Source organism: Acomys russatus, chromosome 11 (assembly GCF_903995435.1).
Source record: "Acomys russatus chromosome 11, mAcoRus1.1, whole genome shotgun sequence".
Taxonomy (NCBI): domain Eukaryota; kingdom Metazoa; phylum Chordata; class Mammalia; order Rodentia; family Muridae; genus Acomys; species Acomys russatus.
In genome coordinates this window covers 46,348,022-46,374,218 of record NC_067147.1, presented here as the reverse complement: position 1 = coordinate 46,374,218, position 26,197 = coordinate 46,348,022, and the positions used below count along the sequence as shown (strand labels likewise).

Sequence of the window (26,197 nt, the reverse complement as noted above, 5' to 3'; positions counted from 1 at the left end):
TTTTGAAGATAAACTTGCACCCAGGTGCCTGCATCTCTTTCACATTCTATGTGGGCTCATGGGTGAGCTTTCCAGAACAAAGCTGTTGCCATTTGTGAGGCTACTCCCCTAGGCAGCCAGTCACTAGCCACGTCAAGGGAGGAATATACTTCCAGGTAGAGTGATTCTCCAACATGTCATGAGAGAGGCTCAGAACACGCCCCTACAAATAGTAAGCGGTTTATTGCCCGCTCTCAGGCACGGGTACAGAAAAACATGATGATTCTGTGATTCCGTAAATAAGTCTTGAGAGGATGGGGTGAGAGTACATGGCCTGGCCCAGAACTATGCCACGACACGGTCCATGGGCATGCCGGTGAGCACGGTGTGACTCTCGTTAAGTCACCCACTCTCTGACCTTCAAGTTCCTCATCCGTGACTCGGGAAGACTTTAGACTGCATGCTAAAGTGACTTCTTCACTGAGGCAGGCTTTTGGAACCTCTCTGATTGCCTTTGCTGTGTTTGCAAAGGCTGCCTTTCCAGGCTGGTCAGCAAAGACAAAAAAGCCATTGGAAATACAGATGTGACAAAGGATATGTATCCTAAGTAGAAAGGAGTTGTTTGTGGGAACAGGAGCCGAGAGTCCTGCTTTGGTCTGGACCCAGTGTCCTCACAGTGCTCCGATGTGTGTAATCACCAGAGAGCAGCTGCTTCCCTTTCGCTAATATGATGTCACCACCTTTGAAGTGATTCCTCGGTTTTGGCAGGTTATCTTAAGGACCTTTAGGGGTAGCCAATAAACGAGAAATGAAAAAAAAACTTTCATAACATGCATTTCCCCCCCTTCATTGGTGATTGCTTTTTTGTTTAACAAAACAAAACAATTCCTGTTTTCTGTGATCTCCACACTTCTCATTAACCATGTGACAACGGGGAGATCTACTTATAGCCCTTGAAAATGGCCCAAGGACAGAGCCACGAGAGATGGAGGACAGGCGTCCACATCCCTCCTGTTCCAGCAACTCCAGAAAACACTGGCATGACCAAACCCAGGAGAATGCCACTCTCATAGACGCCCAGTGTCATTGTGAAGATTAGCTCAGACCATTAGGGTTATATAATTAGAGCCATTGTCACATAGAGTGAACAAGTATTCTAGATCTAGCTTACTGTGCCCGGCATGCATGGGAAGAGAATTGCTTGCTGGGTACCTCGGTGGGAAAGAATGAAGCGTACTGCTACATGAAAAGTAATGAAGAAGAAGAAGAAGAAGAAGAAGAAAAAGATGAAGAAGAAGAAGAAGAAGAAGAAGAAGAAGAAGAAGAAGAAGAAGAAGAAGAAGAAGAAGAAAAGTTAAATAGAAATGTCTTCTTCCACACTAAATGATAAAATCGGAAGTGCCATTCATGGCTCACTGTCGTCTTTTCTAGATACATGTGTATAAAGGTCCTCTCTGTACCCTGACAAAAAGAAATCGGCTGACTTTCAGGAGGTAAGTCAGAGTTTCCCAAGACGAAACAGACTTAAAAGATGACCTAGAAGGCCTGGAAAGATGGCTCAGGAATCAAGAGCACTAGTTGCTCTTACAGAGGACTGGAGTCCGATTGCCAGCAGCCACACAATGGCTGACACCAATCTGTGACTCCACTTCTAGGACATCCAACATGTGCTTCTGACCTCCTTTGGCACCGCACACACATGGTACATAGACATCACACACAAGTAATACACCCATATGCAAAAAAGGAAAAAAAAAAAACCAACTTTAAAAAGATGGCCTATAAAGGCTAATTCCCAAGAATAGACATGGAGCCCTTCCCAGAGGCCTTAGCGAGCATTTCACGATGCTCAGTTGTATCTGTGACCACTGCTACCTCCCTGTCTTAGAAGATGGGCTGAACTGGGAGTGATGGTGCATGCCTGTAATCCCAGCATTCAGGGAGGCAAAGGCAGGTGGATCTCTGTGAGTTTGAGGCCAGCCTGGTTTACAAAGGGAGTTCCAGGACAGCCAAGGCTACACAGAGAAACCCTATCTTGAACAAAACAAAAACAAAAACTTTAAAAAACAAATTAAAAAGTAACTTTCACACGAACTCTGGTGTCCCATATTTGACCACGTCCGCTGGATGGGGAGGCCTGGTGGCACTCAGAGGAAGGATAGCAGGCTACCAAGAAGAGACTTGATACCCTATGAGCATATACAGGGGGAAGAGGACCCCTCAGTCACAGTCATAGGGGAGGGGAGTAAGGGGAAAGTGGGAGGGAGGGAGGAATGGGAGGATACAAAGGATGGGATAACAATTGAGATGTAATATGAATATATTTAAAAAATAAATTAAATTAAATTAAAAAATAAAAAGATGGGCTGGCAACTTCTCAATCTAGAATTGTTACAGGACAAGCTCCCTTACCTACCCCCAGTGAAAGCACTTTATGGTAGGCATTGCATGTGCTCTAGGCATGGCGCACACACACACACACACACACACACACACACACACACACACACACACACACTTCCATGTTTTGCCTTCCCTGTTGTTTTCATTTAATATATGAAGAAGAAGGTTCAGAGGTGGCTGGCCATCTGCTCCAGGTCGTAGTCACACTGAGAGAAAAGTTCATGAACACCTCTATGGTCTTTCTTAGAAATAGAGAAAAGGGACAGAAAAACGGTGGATGGCATTGTTAGGGATCATGGAGTTTTGGTGACTTGGTGCGTGGTCTTCTTTTCTCCCTTGGTGACTACAACCTCTGTGTGAGTTTTAGCTCCAGTCTTCTTCAGAGAGGAGGGCTAGGATCTAGTCCTTCCAGAACCTTGCTGAACAGGTGGCCACCTCCGTGGGTGGGCCTGTGTATGCTTGCACGTGGGCCTCTAGGCTTTGTTTTGGTCACCTCCACTGCACATGTTAATCTGGAGAGATTAGAGTCCCTTCTGTGAAGGGATAAAGGGGATTAGCATCTCTCTCCTTAGGTCAGAGCTGACACTGTTGCTCTTGCGCCTGGGGTCTTGACCTTGATCATAGGCCTCCAGCTGTATAACACCACCATTAGCGGGTGTGGTGGGGCTAGAAAAACAAGGGGGGCAAACCAGAAAATGCCAATCACCCGAGTTCAGATGGAGGAGGATCTACCGCAATTTTTCCTGTAAAAGGGCAAGATTCCAGTCGGCATCAGGGACTAAATGCTCTGGAATAATGTCAAAGAAAACCACAGACTCTCACACCTCAGCGACATCTGGGTCCTTAGTGAGTGCTCTGCCCGGGGTGGTGCAGTAAATCAAGGGACTTCCTGATTTCCTGAGGATGCCAGAAGAGGCAGCTGGGGTAGTTCTGGAGTCTTCTCCCCGAAACGGCAGGACCCTTTTCTGGGGTCTGAGTGAGCAGCTGCTGTGGTTCCTTCTGGAAACAGGAGGATGGCCCAGTGACCTTCTCAGCCTCAGCCATTCCTGGCTTGTGATTCTAGGGTTCTGTTTCCCTACTTGGAGACACAAAAGCAGGCTCCTGGGGCTCTGTGGGAGTCCTGTGTGCCCCGGGGAGCATCCCTTTTGAAAAGTTAGCCTTTGTTTTTAGTGTTTCTTTTGAAAGTTGGGAGAGGTGCTGAGATAAGCATCACTTGCCCCTAAGGACAATAAACCTGATGGGGTGTCCCCGTGTTATTTTTTAGGGGAAAAAAAGAAAGAAAGAAAGAAAGAAAGAAAGAAAGAAAGAAAGAAGAAGATGTTAAGGAATATTGCAAAACTCAACAGAACTGCTTGCTCCACCTATATTTTGTTAGAAGTGCTTGAATGGATTTTTTTCCCCCAGCAGTGTTTGTAGAAACATAAAGACAGTGTTTTTTGAGATACTGCCTGAGACTTTCTAAAAAGGATCTGTCTTTTGGCAGGTAGGACCCATACACTTCTGCTGGATCCACACACTTTCAAAAGTGTGTCCAGAACACAAACACTCACTCAACTCTTGTTTCCTTACACACACACACACACACACACACACACACACACACACACACACCCCGCTCCAACTGCCCCCCCCCAACAAGGAGGAAAAGTGAAGGCTGAGCCTCCAATGCACTCACAGCTGGACCTCAGGGATCACTAGACACATTCCTCTGTTCGCAGATGACTTACATGAGGCACAAAGATTAGGCCGGGGAAGGCCTCTTGTCTGGTTGAGGGTAGTGCTGGTCCTCCATGGACAGAGGGCCTTTTTACTTCCCCAAACTTCTAGAAGACAGGCTCTTGTACTTGACTTGGATAGTACCCTGCCTGTTGACGTTTGCTAGAAAGTATGGCCGGTCACGGCTCTTTAGTGGAAGAAAGTTCAAGAATGCATCCTTGTGCTCTCACACCAGTGACCAACAATCTGTGATTCCTCATGACTGTAGACACAGCCAAGTGTGACTTCACACCAAAGGAGAGCCTGAGGAACTGTTTCGTGGAAGCTGTTAAAAGGGAATCATCTGGCTACTTAAAACATTCTGGGCTTCCAAGGTAACATACCTCACTGTTGGCGCTCTCCACAAAGGACCCCCCAAACATGGCGGCCATCCACTCGCAACTACAGATGAGCAGCGGCTTGTGGGCACTGATGGCTCCGTCATCCAAGGTAAATGTCACATCTGCCAAAGAGGGAGGAAGCAAAACTGTGAGCTGGCTTTGCCAGGGGTTTCACCCCAGCAGCCTCCTGCTCTGGGAACACCCACTACCTGTATTGCTCACTTTCTCTTCCAGGCCTAAGGACCTTACTTCAGTCCCTATTTCTGGTACCGCCCAGCTCCCACATCAAGGAGTGTACATTGAAAAATGGTACACAGGGCCACAACACAAATTCTCAGAGCCAGAAAGTAGGAGAAAGGAGGGGGCTATCTTCTTGTGTTTTTCATGTTGGGTTTACACAGCTTCTGACACAGGCACACATACACAGTGACAGTCCTGGTGCTGGGATGTGAGTTTAAACATGAAATTCACATGTGTTTCCTGGATACCTCGTATACACATCTTGCGAGTAATTTCAATCAACTGTAGTGACGGTTCATTGTTGCATTTACTGTACAGTTGTAAGATGGCCTTTTTATTAGCATCCATGATTGCTTCTGTATTGCTGTGGCCAGTGTTTGAAAGGAATGGTTTTTTGCTTTACGTTTTGTCCTGTCAGGACAGGCATGAAGGTTACCACATGCTGACGCTTAAAGAGTTGTCATTTGGAGCATGTGGGTTTTGGAATTTTAAGCTAGGGATGGACGTCCAGCATATACAAGGTGTGTTCATCTGTCTCTTGTTACCGTTTGGCCACATATGTGCTAGGTCAATCTGTTGGTCGGTTGATCTCTCTCTCTCTCTCTCTCTCTGTGAGTGTGAGTGTGTGTGTTAAGTGAAAGTAACACTTTATTCCCAATTTCTTTATCATGAAACACCTTAAAGAAGTGTGCCGTGATTTATTGTAGCTAAGAAAGCAGAACAGTGTCCTGATGCCATCCATTATCTCACTCGGATGTCTCAGGCCTCCCTGAGTGGCATGCCAGGGCCTCTCTTTCATAAACAAGGATCCCCCCACACTCCGCCGCCCACCCATGCACATACACACTTGCTTGGCTCTGTCTCGGCAGTTGGAGAGGCATTTGGTGAGTTTTAATGGATGCCTACCAGTTCATCTAGTACATATTTGCAACACATTCTTTTCAGTAACGTGCAGGGCTGCTTCCACACCATGGCAACCAATGTTTGTAGTAAACGTTACCCGTATTCCTTGCTTTGAAATGAACAGAGAGACTTGGTATCTGTTCATGTGGAGGATACCGCGGCAGGGATTATGGAAGACAAAGATGAAAATAGAGGTATCCCAATAGACAGAACTCAGGGACTGGACTTTTTTTCTTTTTTTTTTTTTTTGCTATGAAGTCCGCTTCCACCCCTTCCCCTCCAGCCCCCCCCCCACCTCCTCAGATGAAAATTTTAGGATAATAATAATATAAATGTAGCAGACAGAATAACATAAAGGTCAGTGTATCAGACTGGATGCAGTCTCCAGGGAGCTTGCTTGTGGAAGGACACCGAGGCATAGTTATCGGAGATGGAAGAAGAGAGATCAGGGCCCAGGAGTACAAGGGCAGAAAACAGACCAGCCCTGCATGTCCGTGTCGCCCCCACCCCCAACAATCCCCAAGGGATGGTGGTGGTGGTGGTGGTGGTGATGAGAATGCAACTTGCCTCTGGGTTTTCAGTGACCTCAGGGACAATAGAGAAGAATAGAAAGACGGACACTAGTCAAGGCACAGATCCTGAAGGTGAGGTGGGGTGTGGTGTGATGTGGGTGAAAGGATGGAGAGAGGCTCAGAGTCACCTGCTCTACCCTGTGATAGCTGGAGATTGAGGGACTAGGTTTCTGTGGTGGCAAGGCTTGGGTTCTCCTCCTCACTGTTGCCACTTAACTGACTTAGTGACCTGACCCCTCGCTTCCTTGGTTTTCAACATCTGCAGGGTAGAGAGGCTACCTCTAAAGGTCTGACAAGGACTAGCAAAGGAAAAGCTGATCCTATTCACCGGATCTCATGCTGGCTCCGCCCCTCCCTCTCCCTCCTCCCTTTGCCCCTCATCCCCCAAAAGCCTTCATGGCTCCCTGGGGTCCTGCTCACCGGAGAACGTGCCCTTGCTGAGACATTCTTTGATCCGATTGGCTTTCCTGACATGGAAGGCTTTCGTGATCTCCTGGTTCATAAAGGCTTCCGTGTTCATGATATTCTCCACCATCATCCTGAGATCGAACATCTCTAGGACCTCGGCCATCTGAGCCAGCCCCAGCAGATCTTTCTCCTTTTCATCCAGCTGCCCAGTGTAGAGGAATCTCAACAGGGTCCGGAAAGGGCCCGACTGCATCGATGGGTCCAGCCTGACTACGGTCACGGGGCCTACCCTCTTGGAAATGGGGTTGACCCGCACCTCCCTGTGCATGCTGACAAACCCTTTGCTCCAGCCGGACAGGATCTGTGCCTCGGAATCCGAGCCCTCGCTCTGCAAAGTCGGACTCTCCAGTAGGTCCTGGCCCGGAGATGCTCCTGGGCCAGCCTGAGGGGTCCTCTGGGGTCCCTCCTTCCCTTCCTCGGCTGTTCCCAGACTCTGTGTCCGCCCCTGAAAATCCTTGCATGGCACCTCCTCACCAGCTCCTCCATCCCAACTGGGGGATTCTTCACACTCCATTAAAAAAAGGTCGTAGAATTTGGAAGAAGAGGTAGCGAGGTAAATGCGGTGTGCGAAGATGTGCTCCTGGCCTTGGAGAATGAAGAGGACATCAGCGCACAGAGGGTTGTCCAGTAAACAGGCAGCGTTGTTGATCCCGGAGGACTGACACTCAGGGACCTTGATGACCGGGGGAGGAGCTTTTGGAGGTAGGAAGGGTGCCTGAAGCAGAGGCTTCTGTACTTTTTTCAAGTGAGATTTCCAGAACTGCAGGTGCCGGCGGGAGATGAGGGCTGCCCGGATGGCATTGTCGAACACATCCTTGATGCCAAACTGGTCAAATACGCTGGTCTCGTAGTACGGGATGCCAAGTTCCTTCGCTACCTCTCGGCCTTTTTCTGGGGGCAAGATGTCACCTCTCTTTATGGGCCTGAAATAGGAAAAGTAATTAATATATACAACCAACTTTCGTGTAAGGAGGGGAAAAAGAGGAGGGGGATGTGTCTAAATTCCTCATTGAATTATACAATTAAAAATCCCATTCGCTTCTTGCAAGTTTACTAAATGTAAACAAATCCTGCAAGGCTCTTGGAAGTTCATAATCAACAGCCATTCCAAGATAAAGGATTTACAGTCACTGTGGTAATAAAAGGAGTGACATCTGATGTTGAGCAAGCTGTCTAACCCCTTTCAGCCTTGCTTTTCCATTTGACCAACAGACATGGCAACACTGGGGAGCATTGGTCTCTTAAGGAAGAGATTTAGATGGGATAATAAGTACACTTAGCATTGTTCTTAGTGCGTAGAAAGTGCTTGATAAAAATGATCAATTCTGGGTGGTGGTGGCCCAACTGCTGGGAGGCAGATGCAGGTGTATCTCTGGGGTCTCTGAATTAGAGGCCAGGCTGGTCTACACAGTGAGTTCTGGGACAGCCAAGGCTACACAGAAATACCCTATCTGGAAAAAAAATGTTATCACTAACTTGTCCATCTTCATCATCACTATTATTGTTGTTGTTGTTATTATTATTATTATTATTATTATTATTATTATTATTATTATTATTATTATGGTTTTTTGAGACAGGCTTTCTCTGTTGAGCCCTGGCTGTCCTGGAACTTGCTCTGTTGACCAGACTGCCCTCTGAACTCACAGAGATCCACCTGCTTCTGTCCCCCAGTGCTGGGATAAAAGACACTCACCACCACTGCTAGGCTCGCATGTTTTGTTTTTATAACTTCAAAATGTACCCACTTTACTGTCGGGGAGTTCTGTGATGTACTATTTCCATGTTGTAGTGAGAAGAAACGGAGGCAGGAAGTTTAATTGCCTAGAGCACATCGGCAAGCTACTAGAAACTTCTAAGTGGCTAGTGTTCAGACTTCCCCCGTCTTGGTTCAGTGGTCCACATCCAGTGGCTTCTAAAGTCTCTCTATTGGACTCATGAATCCTCTTTTGTGTATCCCCGCCACCTTTCCCGCCAGCCCTACTGGGACATGAATCTCTTAGCAGGCCTCCCTTTAGGATCTATCTGCACTTATATCTCAAGTCCCACCACTTGCAAGGAATAGCATGGGTACGGCTCGGCCTGCCATTCTTTGTCAATTTCTTCTCTTTCCATAAAGCCAGCAGGACAAAGCCCACACCCTTTTTTGGTCTGGCACACAAAACTCATTTACAATTTAATCAGACCCGAGAAGGCCAATATAAGCAGTGCAGTGTGGGGCTTGTGACATAACCAGGGAAAGATTCCAGAACCCACAAGATGTGATTTGCTACAGTTCTTCAAGAAACACAACACTTGATTCTGACAAATGCTCTGAGAAACTGGTCTTGAGTGCTTCAACCTTGACACCAAAAGCCATATGCTTCCCAGGCCTTGGCCCAGGAGAACAATGAGAGAACTGGGTGGAATTAGGATTTGATGAACAGGAGGAGGGAGGGAGGGAGGGAGGGAGGGAGGGAGGGAGGGAGGGAGGGCGAGCACCCCTCAGGAAAGAACCGGAGAAGAAGGTTCAACTTTAAGGCTTTCTGTGGGTCTTGAGTGATCTTTGTCCTTGGGATTGATTTGACCTTTGATGATTCATTAACCCAAAGCTCATCATTAATGCTCTGTTCCATGAAATCTCGGTTACTTTATAGAAGGGACCATCCTGTCGGCTGTTTGGCCAGCTCTTACTACCTTCTCCTGTCACCCAGACCCCCCCTGGCAATTCTCAACATTCCTTTCTGTGCACGTAAGACCAGAAGGGCTATGGAGGCTGAACGTGAGATGTTTTCAGGAATTTTATCCAGGAGGTAGCAGGAGCACCAGACATTGTCTAAAACTGTCTCATATGCCATCGTTGCAATAGCATAAAAACTGGGCAGCAGAGAAGGTTTTTGTGCTAGGCCAGCCAGGTAAATACTGAAGCAAGGCATCGCCATCAGGGTTTTGTGGGGATTTTGTTCTTCAGCAGAGGATACGGGTGTGAAACAGACATCATTGTTTTATATAAGAGTAACTTCTGAGGCTGCGTGGTGGTGGCAGCGCACACCTTTAATCCCAGCACTTGGGAGGCAGAGGCAGGTGGATCTTTGTGGGTTCCAGGCCAGCCTGGTTTACAAAACAAGTCCAGGACAGCCAGGGCTACACAGAGAAACCCTGTCTGGAAAAACTAAAAGAAAAAAAAAGTAACTTCTAAGAACATAGGTCTTTAAATATTTATTTATTTATTTATGTACTTTATGTATATAGGTGTTTCATCTGCATGTACATCTACACTCCTGAAGAGGGCATCAGATTTCATGGGACCACAGTTACAGATGGTTGTGAGCTGCCATGTGGGTGCTGGGAATTGAACTCAGGACCTCTCTCTCTGAAAGAGCATTTGGCGCTTTTAACCACTGAACAATCTCTCCAGTCCCAAGCATAGGTTTTTAAACATTTTTTCCCCAGAATTGGTATCCATACTGTGCACATAGTAAAAGAAATCCTCTACTTTTAAAAATTCTCATATTTTAGTAATACAAGGACTAGACATGTTTAAAAAAATATTTCAAATTCAACTCCTTATGATTTTTAGGTGTTTTGCTTTTTTTTTTTTAAGGCAGAATCTCACTGTACAGTCCTGGCTAACCTTGACCTTGAGCTAGCGATGTAGATCAGGTTGGCCTCAAACTCATGGATATCCACCTGCCTCTGCTCCTCAAGTACTGGGATCGGAGGTGAGTGCCAGCATGCTCAGCTCAACATGAGTTTTAAAACCTGGCCCGTGGCCCAGGCTTCTCGGTGCAGAGGCCTGTAATCCCAGCTGCAAGCGGATCACAAGTTCAAGCCCGATCCTATGCTGCAGAGTGAGCTATAGGCCAGCCTAACCAGAGAAACACTCACAGTGACACCAAAACCAATCCCGTTTTCATTAGGATGTGATACTGGCAGAAACTCATCATTCTGAGCTTTAGTTTACTTTATTTTAGGTAGGGCACAATCTCAAGAAGGACACCATTTTGGTTGGCTACCATTTTGTGTAGGACTTAGTTCAAATACTGTATTTTATTTTCCCCCATTTCATATCATGGAATTCCCTCCAAGCACTGGCCAACCACTTTATGATACTGGTTTGTGACATGAGGAACCCCGGTGAGCCTGGAGAGGCATCAGGATGCTAGCTTATTCATGACGAATGGCTGCCTGGGGCTGATAGTGTAGTCTCGGTGGCCACTGAACAATCTGACATGCCTGCAAACTTGATTTCCTCATTGAGGTGCCGGCTGAGGGCGGGGCCCTTGGCTTACCTTGCTAAGGGGCGTCTTGCCCGGTTAACAGCCTCCAGGTCAGCGTAGCGGAGATCTAGTTGGCAGCCAACCAGGACGACAGGCGTTCGGGGGCAAAAGTGCTTGATTTCTTGATACCACATGGTTTTCACATGATTTAGGGAGTTGGGATTCGCGATCGAAAAACAGAGGACCACAACATCAGACCTGAAAGGCAACCACAGAAGAGGCTCACATCATCATCTTCCCGTGTGTCTCTCTAACCATCCGGGCCTCTCTTCTACCCCTTGTCTGACGCCATCATGTCATGGTCAAAATAATATTTGAAAACAGGGCTGGATATTAAACATCTACCCTAACCCTGAGTCATGCAGACAGCCTGCTAACCCCGCCCTCCATCCCCCCAACCCCCCCTCCCGCCGTCCCCCATCCCCTACCCCTCCCCCCGCCCCCAGCCCCACCCCAGCCCCGCCCCCACTCCCACCCCAGCCCCGCCCCCACCCCCACCCCAGCCCCACCCCCCACCCCCGCCCCGCACATTCCAGCCCAAACACAGCCTCGTGGCTGATTTTCACATCTCACTGTGGAGTGAGGATGCACTCAGGTCTCCCATGAAGTGACTTTCCCAAGAGATGGGCACCCAGAGTAGCTCAGTCCTTGAATTCCCACATGCTGAACTATTTCTGCTCACGAGAAATAGTTGCAAGATGAGAGGGAACGGTAAAGACCACCTTTTACCCACTGAACAAAACACAGAAGGCGAGGATGATCCGACCCCAATGAGAAAGAGCAAACAGCTGATGAGGAGGTCAGCAGTATTTGCTGCGTGCTGTCAGCAAATACAAAGAAGGACGTGGTCCCTTCTTGCTCACGCACACAGATACAACGCACACAACCCCTTATCTGCTTCCAAACAGAGAAACCCTGACTTGGCAGGAATTTGGATTTTTTTTTTTTTTTTTTTTTAACTAGGTGTAAAACAAGATGATGAAGTAGATAGAGGGCTGATAAGGTCAGAAAATACTGGAAGCAGACCCCTCCCATGTTACAGGTGATACACAACGGTACATGGGGAAAAGAGGAGGGGGGGGGCGGGAGGTCTTCTACTTAAATTTGATGACAGGAGCTTCTATTTTTACAGTATAACTTACCAGTCTGGCAGTCAAAGAATTGATGTACAAGACAGGTTGTTCAAATATGGTGCTTGATGGTAGCTGGCAAATAGGGATAATACCCGCCTCTCCCTTCTAGGTTAAAATATACTGAGTGATGATTTTTACCACAGCCAGGCAGGGGAAGCGAGGACAGGAAAGGTTATAGTCAGGGAGTCAAGATTCTCTTGCAAATAAACTCATGACTTTATGAGCTGTTAATTTATTGCCTTTATTGTTTATGTAATGGGAAGAATCAAGTCTATGAATCAAAAAACAAAACCCTTCTTAAATCATTAATGAACTTTCTTCCTACATATCAATGGAGACAAGCAGATGTATACAGGCAGCCATAAAAGTTCTAAAAATAGTCATTTGTGATGCAGGGCGCTGCAGGGCACTCACATTAAATGTAATTCTCAAGTTGAGTCTTTTCGCGTATCTGCAGCGGGGGTGGGGGTGGGGTAGGGGGTGGGGAGTGGGGGGTGGGATGCACCAGACCACAGCAAATGGAGGGGAAAGTCTCAAGTTTAAGATGTTCTCACATTACAAAAGAAAACCTAGGACTGGAAGCAGATAAATGTATTGCTCTGCGTGCTCAGGACCATCTCAAAGTAAAGATATTACCGAAGGTTTCTGGATGCCAATATGTGTGAAAATATGCACAAGTATTACAAATGAAAAGGAGATTCTGATTTCGCTCCCAGCATATTCTGTGCCCAGTCTCACTTCTCCCAACCAGCATAAGTAACAGAATCCAGTAATACCAAGAATGCCTTGAATATTACTTTTTTTTTTTTTTTTTAAATAGGCTTAGTGTGCTATTATTCATCACCCTGTTTATATTGGGTATCTGATGAAGTCTTGCTATAAGCTTTGTTCTGATTATAAATTAAAGCCACCACAGAATTTCAGCATAGTGAGAATAACATGTGTGGCTCAAACATCTCAGACAAAGAATTAAACAAATACATCCATTGTCCAAATCGAGGACTGCTGTGTGTGTGAGTGTGTGTGTGTGTTTAATATATATTATATATTTGTTCTAATTGGTGCCTTTGGTTTCCATGTTAGGGCATACGGCTGTAAGGAGAATCATTCTAAGAATGTCATTTTTACAATAGACATATAACTAAATGTCAATTCCACTATCCGATTTTATGATGTAGCCAAGTGAGGCTTTTGAAACCGGAGCTGGCTTGGTTACCAAGGTAACTGTGATACCATTCATCCCATGACATGATAGGAGTTGCTGTCCAGATGACCCACAAGCAAGCCCCGACGGGACCCGGGAGGGGGTGACGGTAGTGGACAAATGGAATCTTCTGATAGCAGCAGCACAATGCCTTGACACAATGCAGGCCCAGAGGTACCAGTGTCTTACTGTGTCGCTTCGGTATCTAAATGTTTGAAATCTGTGGGGGAACCTGGGAAAAGGCCCAACGTTCTGAAAACATGTTGCCTCAAAATCTAAGAGTAAGTTGCATAGCGAACAGCACTGCCACAGATGTTAAAATAACCCATTGAGTGAAAATATTATGTGTATCTCAGGACAGAGTCTTTCTGTTTTGCTTTCTTACCTAGCTGCTGGGAGAAACCCATCCCTCCTAGCATTCGACACTGAAGCCAGTTAAAAGTAAGGTTATATTTTAACTGCTACCTTGCTTCTCTTTAACCCAAGGTGATCTAAATGCATACATGGGAGAAGTCGGCTGTGTGTTCTAAGTAGAACTCTATCCTCTGGTCTTGCCATCCAATGACAGATTCCAACAGAGGTTGAGAGTCAATGGTCAAAGAGATAGATAGGGCTATAGACAAAGATGCCTCTGACACATCTTCCCAAGCACCCTTTCCTAACTGGCAGTATGTCGTCTGAACACCTCTTAAAATCAAGTCACAATTTAGAGAATGCCACTTATCCCTTCTAGATTTGCAGGTCTACCCCCACCCCCCTCCACCTCCTCCTACCCCCTTCTAACCTAGTTCAAGAATGCAGGAGATGGGCAGCTAAGAATATCTCCAGTTTTGGGCAGGTTTCCAAGGAGTTTAGAGACATGCATTCTTGTGTGGGGGCTGTTCAGTGTCTGACATAAACCCGTATTTAAAAACACTGCTCCTAGGGAAGATAAAAAAGGAGAGAGAGCAGCTTCTAGAAGTTCTGTCTCCATGGCTCAGTTTTGTTTTGTTTTGTTTTGTAGAGTGGGTTTAAAAATAATTGTGGAGGGTGTGAGGAGGACATTTTCACGGACTTGGCAGAACGGGTCGCCTAGAAATGACCTCAGGTTCCATTTCAGTTGTAAAAAGAATGGTAGGCTTTAAAATGGAATCCTATGGGCTACCTGGGGTAGAAAAGCTCAGAATTCAGAGACAAAGCCCTGCGTAAATTGACCTTTAAACCCCACAATTTGATTAGTGAGGAGAGGCAGGCAGAGATTTGGAGTGAGTATTGTATTGATTTTTATTTTTAAAAAATTATTACTGGGATAAATGGGCTTATTAAACAAAGCCAGAAACACACTCAGGGGCTGAGAATGCATCCTTGTGTTCATTAGCATACCTAGTGTGTGTGTGTGTGTGTGTGTGTGTGTGTGTGTGTGTGTGTGTGTGTGTAAAGGAAAATATTTCTCTTGGGTACTAGCATATCAAATAATGTCCACAAAGTAATATTTGATTGAATATCTGAAATCAATGTTAGAGCAATTGAGCATGCCCGGCACCAGGAGAGAGGCAGGAGTGGAAAAGGGACCAAGTCACCCAGGACTGTAGGGGCCAAGGTCAATCTTGGGTGTATATGTTTTTCTTTGTATAGTAAATAAACCCCTCTCAGTTATCTTTTGGGGAGAACACTGGCCAAAGAGAGCATGTGCAGGATTGCTAGAGATGCCCAAGTAAAGTGGAGTGTTTGTGCAAGGCCAGGGCTAATCTTTGTTGAGGAATTAAAGGAATCTGAGAAAACCCACCCTTTCCACATACCTTGTCTGGAGCCAGACTCAATGGCAAATAGGAGGGGTCTCAAAAGCTGTGTTTACAAGTATATAGACATGGTGGGAAGAGCCCAGAGAAGTTACCAAAAACTTAAATACATTGATTGCTAGGAGTACAGTTTCTAAGTCCTTTTCCATCACAGAGCACTCTCCATCTCTGCTGGGCCCATCCACCTTCCCATGGGTGTCACACTGAGAGGGCTTTGGTCCTGGGTCTCCTCATCTGGTTAAGTGAAAGGCCCCCCCCCCAAATCATCTTTTAGCTGAAAGCCCCACATCAGACCGATTTAACAGGCAATGCAATTGAAAGCCTATTTTGCCTCGTCTCCAGAATGCCCTTCTCCAGCATGCTCAGTTCAGGGTGGGTCTTATGCCAGACTAACATTTGAAACTTAAAAGAAGCTCATTGTGATATTTTCTTAAGATCATATGGGACCACCTTCTTTTAACTGTCTGTATGTCTGTCCTCTTGAGACTTTTATTCTGTGTTTATGCCCTGTCACCATATAAGCCACCATTGCCTATACCTACCTAGCATTTCTAGGAGGGACCCCGGCCCCCATGATCTTTACACAGGTAGGGGTCATAGTCGCATCCAAACAGGCTTTCTTTGCCAGCGTACAGGAGTCTGCCTCTTAGCCAAGCTTCAAGCAAGGAGATCCTGACCTCCACCTTGGGCTACTGAGTCCCCTTTGTCAGCTGATACCTGAGGTAGGTTCTCTCCGGAAACACTTCAGAACCACTCACATGGACCAGGCACCTCTCATGCATTGAGCTCTGACAGTGTTATGCAAACAGACACGTTGGAGACAGCACAGGGAGCATGGCGGAGGGTTGGAGCATGTGGCTCTGGGTTTTAGTAGGGGAGCAGCCTGGGTGTATGAGATGTGGAGGGAGTTGTCAGAGATGGTACACACGACTGGGCTGGAGATGGATGGCTGCAGAAGCTGGAACTCATGGAGGATGGACAAGGCCTGTTGGGGGAGCACCTGGTTGGGGGAGTTCTGGACGGGTGGGAGAGCAGGGCAGAACCATGCAGGGTCCCCGGATGTGAGCGTAGAAATCGAGCCGATACTTTACCAAGAGCAGTGAGGCTTCTTTAAGTACAGATGTTATGTGGGGGAAACTGTCAAAACATCCTGAAATATATCCAGATTTGGGGAGTGATTAGCATGCGTGACTACTTCTTCCAAGATTGTACATGCAGTTTTACCAGGAAGTGACGCGCTAAACCCAGCTCCCTCTACCCAACAGAAATCTGGCTAAAGCAAGGCAAGCTCTTAAGAGCCAGCAAGTAGCATCAACGGCCCACCAGTGTCACCAGGGGCTGCAGACAACAGTAGAGTTAAAAAAAAAAAAAAAGAAAGAAAGAAAGAAAGCTGGTTCCTCCACCCCAGTACAAATGGCACAGCAGCTAGTGGCCATACCAACCAAAGTAGTTCTGGGCTGTTATCGTGGTTACTCTTGATCACCAAGGAGGATTAAGAACGGCTCAGGACATACACTTTTGGCTGTGTCTGTGAGGAGGGAAGACCCAACCTCAATACGGACGAGGGCTGAGGCCTCAAACTGAATAAACCCAAGAAAGCAAGTTGAACACCAACATCTTTCTCTCTCTCTCTCTCTCTCTCTCTCTCTCTCTCTCTCTCTCTCTCTCTCTCTCTCTCTCTCTCCTCCCTGACTGGACATTCCTGTTACCACAGTTGGAGACTCAAAGCTGTTCCCTACAGCTGTGGCAGCCGAATGTGTTTCCAGACCGTGAGCCCAGGTAGACCCTTCCTCCGTTAAGTTGTTTCTGTCAGGGATTTCGTTGCAGCAGTGAGAAAGCAACTAACGCAGCTATCATCTGAGGAATGGGGTGCCCTATGCCATTTCTTTCCCACTATATGCAGTTTGGCCTTACACTTCATGCAACCATTACCAGGAGAAGCAGAAAGACAGGGAAATCGAGTGAAGACCCATCAACCTATTAAAAGCGAATGGTTTCAACAGCCTCACTTAATGCCTGGCTGATGGGTGAAAAAACTTCCGTGATTGGCAGCAGGAGGGAAGCCGAAACAATGTCCTCTCTTCCCACATCCCAACGTTTGCTCTCTAGTCTTCTTTAGTTTCCATGGAAGCTAAATGCCACAGAAACATGCTTCCTGTGCCAAGTGGTAAGGTCAGCTGCAGACCCAGGAAACCCTCCATGTCTCTTGCAGTGCTGGGTGGGAAGTCTCTGGGGATTAACACCCAGGACTCTTATAAGATGTTTGCCCAGACTTCTCAGCATCCTCTTCAGTCTGCAAGGTACACAGGGCTTGCTTTGTCCTTCATCCTGTCTCAGAGAACAGTCACCTAGCCATTCCTTCCACATATATAGTAGTGACAGGCCACTGCATACCAGGCTGTTTTTGGAGACACTGGGGACAACTGCCCTTGCTGTGTCTGTCTTTATCATGCCTACACAGTGGAGGGTAGACAGGGATAGCAACCCACAGAATTGGTGGTACAGCAGGCAAAGAGCCAATCAGAACACGGGACAGAGGAAGGAGACAGCAATATCAGGGAATAGAGTTGCTGATGAAAATGAGGCCTGCGGGGGGGGGGGGGGGGGGGGGGTGTGTGTGGAGGGTGGGGAGGGGTTGGGTGGGTGGGGTGGGTGGTGGGGGGTTGGGTGTCTCTCTCTGAGGTTGACATTTCAGTAAATAAGTGAAGGAAGGGAGGGGACAGACATGCCTCGCTGTGGGAAAAGGAGAGTTCAAAGCCAAAGCAAGTGCAAAGGCGAGGCCCCAAGGCGGGCATGCCTGGGATGCTTCCCCCGAGGGAAGAGGCATGTTGCTGGAGCACAGTGGGGAGGAGGAAGAGAAGAGAAACAGAACTACCAAGAGGCTGGAGTGGGAGGACTCTTCGGGGTTGCGTGGCTTTGGCTTTTTGCTGAGCTGGTAGGCTCCTGAGTGGGATTCCTGAGTGGCACCACATGACATCATTTCTAGCTCAATAAAATGATGTCACTTTTATGATGATAGCTAACTAAAGTGGTGATGGAGTGGCCAAGGATCAGGGGCCAGGGTGGAGAAAAAGCAGGCAGCAGGAGCAGGGGACCAGAGAAGAAGCGTTACCCAAGATTGGTGGTGGCATCCTTGCTTTGGTTTGGGAGGGGAACACAGCGCCGGTAGCAGGTCATGACAACAGGGCTTGAATGACCAGACCAGATCCAGGATGGGACCGAGTGGCACAAGATGATGTCTCACTTTTATTCAGTTATCATGTGTGCAGCTAAGTAGTGCCCACAATACCAGGAGCTAGCCCACTTTTAGGACCCCGCATTGGGCCCACCCCTAAGTTCCCTTGATTTATTTTATCTCATTAAAAGGCCTGTGAGGTGTCCAAGAGTACAATACTAAGACTACACAGATGTCTGCAGCCTTTGAGTCTAAAAGAAACGAAACTAGGCTGAGTGAAGTGGGGCAGGGCATCAGCTGGAGTTTTTGCACGGAATGAAAACAGAACGTGAGCCCTTACAATTCTTCAGACTATTGTTCCTGGAAGCCTGCCATGTGATGTCTTGGGGACGTGGGCAGAGGTTAACCAGTTAATATGCTTTCTTAAAAATGATTTGAATTTGTTTTTAAAAATCCATTGGCTGCTTTCCTAACTCCAGAGGAACAATGGCTGAATGATCCACCCCCACCCTCACCCCAGGGATGAGATTACCTCCAGAAGCTGAAGAAATGTAAAGAAAGGGAGCAGGTTGTCTTTTAGATTAATTCTAGGAGATTACAGCTTGATTAAGGCTCAGGGATGCCCTCAATTACAAAGACCCTCTTGCTTTTAAATACACACACACACACATACACACATACCACAGATAGACACAAACACAGACACACAAACACACACCACAGACAGATGCACACCAACACACACACAGGCACACACACACACACAAACCAGACAGACAGAAACACACACAAACCACAGACAGACAGACAGACAGACAGACACACATACCAACTATATGAATCTGAAGACAGTGGGATAGCTTTAAGAGACAATTCACTATTTTCTCTTTTTCCTTCCTCTTCTGCAGCCTAGAAGCATGTCCTTTGTTTCACAGCCTGGGGCAGAAGTTTGCAGGGAGGGTGTAGTGTGGTTCTGGGCTCACTTTAGGAAGTCATGGCATGGATGACTGGGATTAAGAGATGCTGGTAGTTAGTTAAGAGTGAGATGAAGTTTCCTTTTTGGCTCACAGCTCTGTCTTACGGTCTGGTGTTTCTGAAAGAAGGTTCTAGAATGACTGACCACATAGTTACTCAACACTGTCCTGCCTTTGACCTACCTAATTTGAAAGAAAAAGTGTTGTGGCCTGGAATCTGTTTCCTCATCAGAAAATCCCAATACAAAAACAACCCAAACTGGTGTTTTTTGATTGCTTTTTTTTTTTTTAAAGTTCCTCTATTCCTTACAGAAAAGTTGGTGTTGCAAATTTGACCCAATTTGAAAAGCTTGCAGTTAGTAAAGGAAAAAAAAAAAGTCCAAAGAAGTCAATTATCATTCTCTTTGCCCACCTCAGCACCCCTCTGTGACACTCTTGGGTCTCAGCACCCCTCTGTGACACTCATGGGACTTCTCTTGGGTCTAGCTATGCTTTAGTGGCCCAGCTTCCACACGACAGCTTTTCTGGCCACATGACCACTATCTATGCTCGTTTGGACCTTGACCACTGTTATCAAATTTAGTCTAACAAAATTCAGGAAACAGATACCCAGAGAATGACCTTTAACTGTAAAATCATCCATATCTATATAAGTAACCCTTTATTTCAGAATATTCACCAAAACAATGCTATCCAACGAAAATAGTAAGGAGAGGCACTTTCTGGGGATGTGGTTTGTTTGTCCAGAGCAAGAAGTTGGAAAGAGAGGACGAGTAGCAAGACAGAAAGACAAGCGATAGCGCACCCCATTCCTCAGCTCGGCACCCCAGTTCCCAGAGAAGGCAGCTAGTTAGACCACACATACCACGCCCTCCCTCCAGAGCTTTCTGCTACATCTCCACGTCTGAGCAGAAAGCAGTGGAAGACAGAATAGATGAGATGGAAACACTCTTGGAACGGAGTGTTTTGTTTATCTCACTGTCACAGGGTGGTACCCAGAGTACGCATGGTCCCTGTGACCAGACAGCAAGCCTCTGGGCTGGGCACTCCCACTCTGGGAGAAGAGAACCAGCGTATCTCTGTATGGCAGGAGGATGGTGTTCCATCGTTAGCTGTGAGAGTTGGTAAATTCCATTTTCTGTATCCCCTAGGCTCTATCTAGTTCTACATTTTCCCCATCTTAAACTTTATGGCGACAAAGTTGAGATCCGTTAAGCGTTCACTATTTACTTGTAGTATATCTAATTTGGTCGGCTGGGACACCGCCATTCCTACTGAAACCATGATCACAGTTAAAGATAACATTTCCATCGCTCCCGGCTCTCGTTGGCTGGTTGGTAATCCACTCCGGCTGTTGTGGTTTGAAACTGAGCCTCGTCTCATTGGCGCGTGTGTTTGATCACGCGGTCTCCAGCCGGTGGAAAGAAGAGGGAACCTCAGAGAGCAGAGGAAGTGGGTCACTGTGGGTGGGACTTGAGGTTCTGTAGAAAGAATGTGAGCAGCCACCTGAGGCTTCCCACTGAGGTGGGCTGCTGCGTCCCTCGTTGAACCAAAATAAAGCGCCCCCTTTCTTGAGTTGCTGTTGTCAGCTCGTTGGTCTCAGCAATGAAAGCTAGGCAACCAGATTATATTTTCTAGAATTCTGTACACACGGAGTCACACAGCATATGCACTTTTCTACCCAGTGCCCATCCATCGCAACTTCTCGCTCTCATTTTTCCCTTCTATTGAAGCTTGTTAATGAATGCATGACAATTCCTGAAGAGACCTGTCACACCTACGTGTGGCTGAGGGCCACCTGCCTCATGGCTGTTGGAGGACTGGCCAGCACTGGCGGGTTTATCTCACCTCAGAGCTAACCCTAGAACAAGCACCTTGCCGAGGTGCACCCAAGCACAAGTGCTAAGGCTTTTGCCTTCATCTCTGTTCACAGAACTTGGGTCAAGTTCCTTGCCTTAAAGAAGCTGTAGAACCGGTGCCTCCAGGGCACGAGCTCTGATAACCTTCCAAGACGCCTTGGCACTGGTGCATGAAAAGCTGTGCTTTGGGTGGTGGTCTGCGTAGCCCTCTTCTCTTTGCTATCTGGCGGCTCTGTAAGGACTGCTCTCAGGGCTGGGGCTGGAGAAGAACACAGGTCACCTGTCTTGGATACAAAATGCATGGAAGGTCTAACATACTCAGCAACCCAGATGGAGTAATTTTTTAAAATTAAGATAAATCCAGGATTAATAAGGCATTTTAAACAAGGGCAAGGCCAGTAGCAGGGCCACCAGTGAGCTTGAGGTGGGAGAGAGAGAGAGAGAAAGAAAGCCCATCTCTAAAATTATTTACATTTTCAGCCCAAGATACTCATGCGTTTTGTTTTGTCCTGACCTCAGCCAACCTTCTCCTGACATACCTGTGGTGCGACAGGCTGTCTGACACCCTGAAATCATCCAGAATGTTCCTGGGCAGGACAGGTGAACTCAAAAAGACTCCTCAACAGATGTTCTCATTGTTTTTTACTTTCCTATTGTGATTGGCCCATAAGCTTACTAGGAGACATATACACTGGGCAACCAGAGTCTTGAATATTTTAAAAGGCCTCCACGAGGCCCTGGAAACTCAGTGTATCCACGCCATATCTGATTTCATGGACTTTTAACACGAAACCCAAACCATCTTATCTAAACAGACACACTGAAACCGCAGCTCTGATTAATGTTATCATTTAAAACACACACTGTACTCCTCAGAGGAGCAAACAGTGCCCGAGAGAAATCTTTATAAGGATGCAGCATGCCGTAATTGAGTCCGGTTAAACTGTAAATATGCACAGAACTGCTGGTGATGAGGGGCAATTATGGTGGTTTTGAATTGTCCAGTTAACTGTTTTTGGAGGAAAAACACCCTCCCCTCCCCAGTTACCCAGAATCCCCATTCCTTGAGGGCTAGTAAGATGGCTCAGTGGCTAAAGTGCTTACCATATAGGCATGCGGGTGGAGGGCTGACACCTGGATCCTATGTGAATGCCATGTGGGTGTGGTGACTCAACTGTAATCCCAGCACTCAGAAAGCAGAACTTAGGGATCCCTACAGTACACTGGCTAGCTGGAGCAGCTGTATTGGTGAGTGCTGGCTTTGACTGAGAGACCCTGCCTCAAAGAATAAGGTGAAACGAAGAAGTATTTCCAACACCACCCACAGGCCTCCATATGCAAATGCCCGGTATACAAACACACACACACACACACACACACACACACACACACATTTTTTTTTTTAACACTTTGGATGTGTCATCTCTACTCCCAATGATAAAGTTCATGGTATGACAGCTGGGGAGATGGGAGCATACTGGTTTTCATCTTCCACACAGACAGCGTGAGACAGGAGACCAGGAGCAAGTGTCAAATGAGTCTGTCACTTAGCCACACCATCAGCCACGGGCGAGGCAGTGTGGGAGGACGTGGCCAGACCAGGAAGGAAAGCTCAGCTCTGCTCACTCTCAGCTGCCTGACCTTAGCCCTTCCTGTAGCTGCTTCCTCAACTGTGAAATGAGCTTACTTCACAGGGCCACCGCGACAAGAAGGCTGGGTAGGATATGGAGGGCGCCAGGCAGGAGCTCAGACTATGCTGTGGTTGTTGTTAACGCCTTTGGCACCCCCAGACTCGTGGGTGTCTGACCTGACCCCCAGAGCACATCAGTCAAGGAAACGGTGACATCTGTAGTTATTTACAGAGCTGGGCTCAGAGGAGAGGGTCTGAACTTACCTCCTAAAGGTACAGCTCATACCATTTGCCAACCTTTTCAGATGCCCGGTATCCAAGGCTGGCTGACCTGCCGTTCCCAGAGATGAGTGATAATATCCCTTTAAGAGGCTCTTCCTTGCCAAGAAGAGAGCAGCTGACAACAATCATGGTTACTATGTATGGTTTTGCTCTGGACATCTGAAGAGATCCAGAGAAGAGCTTTAAAAGCTCATCCAGAAGTGGATGGTGCTCGGGAGGCGGGAGGAAGACATGCCCCCCTGGCCCTCAGCTATTGTGCTGGGATGGGTAACTTGCCTTGCTGAGGGCAAAGGACCCAGAAGGTAAACTGTGGGCAACACTTCCACTCTTAAGCCTTTGCGCAAATACAGAAGAACAAACAGAAACTTTGCCCTCCAATGTGGGGTGGTTGGGTCTTCCGGTGCATCCTATTTAAAATGAGGTGGGGGTGCCTTGATGTAGGGGAAGCTGTGGGACCCCTCCCCGAGTCTTGGAGAGCTGTAGGAGGGCCTGCCCCTTGAGACTCAGGACTTGGGAGTTAGGGCAGTTCCTCATCTGTGATGTGGAGACCATCTGCTCCCTAGCATTCCTGAGCAGATGGGACATATATGATGTTGACAGAGCTCCTGCCATGTTGTCTGGGATCTAGGAAGGGCTTTGAGACTCTGGAGCTATTTTTCTAGTTGGCAAAAATGGGGGCTTATAGGGTTATATAGTAAGCCACAGAGACAGCGATGGCATTCTGTGTACAGCTAAAGCATGTTAGAAAGTTTTCAAATTCAAGTTGGCCAACTGTCTACCACTGGTTACCAACTGGACATGATGGATTGTTCTAGAAACCAGACCCTGTCATTTGGGGAGCACTGGAGGGGTAGCATGTAACGGTCCTTTGTGCTGAGAAGTAGAGGAGGCCAGCACTGAGGTCTGAGGCATCTCAATGTGAGTCTGGTTTTTCTCACTGTCACCCTAGGAATCCAATTAATTATTTTAACAAGGTTCCAAATGCCTTGGCCTATGTCCCGAGTCCCTCGGAGTTTATGCCGGTTGTTTGTCCCATTGAACTGTGGCTCACACCAAGAACATAAGAACATAAGTAAAACAAAAACAACAAATGAAACGACACAAACAGTTTGGGGGTTGGGATATGGCTCAGTGGCTTAAGAACACTGTTCGTCCTTACAGAAGGCCTGGGTTTGGTTCTCTGCTCACAACAGTATGCAGCTCCAATTCCAGGGGATCGAACACCCTCTTTTGACTTCCGAGTCCTCCTGCACGCACATGTGGTGCACATACATACATCCAGACATACACACACACACCCCAAAACCAGGTTTCTATAGCAAAGTGATTAACTGCAACTATGCTTTTTTCTCCACAAAAAATATACAGCTAAAAAAGGAAGTCATGATCCTAAATGCCTCTCTTATAGCAATGAAAAGAGTTGGTTGAAGCTCTCTACAGAATAAAAGAAACTCCTTTTGCCTACAAATTTTCCCACAAATGTAGCTTTCTGGGCATGAAATCAACATAGAATTACATACTAAGCATTTCCAAAATGATGCTGGTGCCTGAGATGGGGTAGTTTTCTAGGTTGTAGTCTCTCCTGCAGTGAGTGGGGCCTGAGGCTGTGGGCAAGGAAAGGAACAGAGGAAATACAAGGTGAAAACAGACAGGGAGCCTGAGGCCCCCCCTCACAAGAACCAAGGCCCCAAAGCCAGCGCGCTGCTCTGGGGGAGCACTTCCGGTTTCCATCTCAGTGGCAACTGGGTGCAGATGACAGGACGTTAGGACAAAGGCACAGAGCAATAACCTGGAGCCCATGAAGTCCCAGGAAAGAGCAGTTTGCTTTGCTGAGACTGAGGGAAGAGGCAATGCTAGCTCTGTCAAGGGGGCAGGACATGGTCCACTGTTCATTCGTGTGGTCGTGGGGCCATTCAAGTCTCGCGAGAGCAAAGCAGCTCTCAACACTGTGCAACTTCTGATTAATGGGTCACTGCACACTGCGTAGTCTCAAACGCAAACGTGTGTTGCGGAAGACGTCTGGCTAGTCTACTGGGAATACCTCACTGAGCTCATCCCATGCCTCTTTTTGCAAGGCATTTTCTAAGGAGTGGGATTTTAAAAGTCCCTCACACCAGCTGTACGTCTTGTTAGCATACTGCCCCAATCAGCCTAGCAACCCATGACGTCATCACCCACCTGCCACTAAGAGTGGCCCTACCAAGATTATAAAAGGACAAACCCACCTCTCTCTCTTGGTCTTCTTCCACTCTCCTCTCTTGATTATCTCTTCCTCTCTGGCTGTCTATGTCTCTCTCTTTCTCTCTGGGGTGCCCCTCCCACTTCCCTGCTCTCCCTTGCTCCATATCGTATTTGTTGCCCGGCATCTTATTTTCCATATTTAAAACCTATTCTTTTCTTCAAAGATTTCATTCCACACAAATGCTTCTTTAAAAATCGTAGTTATAAAACCTGCATGTTTAGTAAGGACAGCAGGTTTGTTTGTTTGTTTATTTATTTATTTATTTATTTATTTATTATTATTATTAATTATTATTATTTTAAATGTAGAGAACAATCTGAGACAAAAGAAAAGAGAGGGGGGAAAAAAGCCCCTCCAGGCAACAATCAAAAACATTACTGGGAAAAGAAAAGAAAAACAAAACAAAGCAAATCTCAATCTCAAAATAACCAAACCTAAACAACAACGTCAAAACCCCTAGGGCCTTCAAGGAAAGAAGTCAACCCTGCCAGCTACTAGGTTGAAAATTCTGCTAAAGAGGGGGGCATTTAAAATCATGTGATTCTTTTCTTTTTTTTTTTTTTTTTTGTTTTTCGAGACAGGGTTTCTCTGTGTAGCCTTGGCCATCCTGGACTCACTTTGTAGACCAGGCTGGCCTCGAACTCACAGCGATCTGCCTGCCTCTGCCTCCCGAGTGCTGGGATTAAAGGTATGCACCACCACGCCCGGCTGATTTTTTTTTTTTTTTTTTTTTAATGCAGAGAAGGTGAATGCAGAGAAGCAAGGCTGCTTGAAGTGCTGGGGGTGGGGATGGGGTGGGGTGGGGAGTCACGTGACAGCTCAGCCAGTCCAGACAGACATTCACACCATCCTCTCTGAGGCTCATGGATCATTTAGGAAGAGGAGGAGGAAAGAATGTAAGTAGAGGGTTGGACTAAGGAGGGGATTCAGCAGGTGAAACAACTTCTTGCCTGTAAGCCTGATGACCCGAGTTCAATCTCCAGGACCCACATGGTGTAAG

General features: G+C 46.9%; 1 protein-coding gene across 2 annotated transcripts in view; it reads right to left on the bottom strand.

Annotated features, from left to right (window-relative positions):
* The window catches only part of Rhobtb1 (Rho related BTB domain containing 1), a 67,052-nt gene that overhangs the window by 10,546 nt on the left and 30,309 nt on the right, over positions 1 to 26,197 (bottom strand). For both annotated transcript variants that reach the window (XM_051153189.1, XM_051153187.1), the window contains 3 exons: positions 10,933 to 11,118; positions 6,614 to 7,584; positions 4,482 to 4,600 (listed from right to left, as the gene is read on the bottom strand). In XM_051153189.1, coding sequence (XP_051009146.1) covers positions 4,482 to 4,600; positions 6,614 to 7,584; positions 10,933 to 11,118 — 1,276 coding nt within the window. The remainder of the gene's footprint in view (positions 1 to 4,481; positions 4,601 to 6,613; positions 7,585 to 10,932; positions 11,119 to 26,197) is intronic.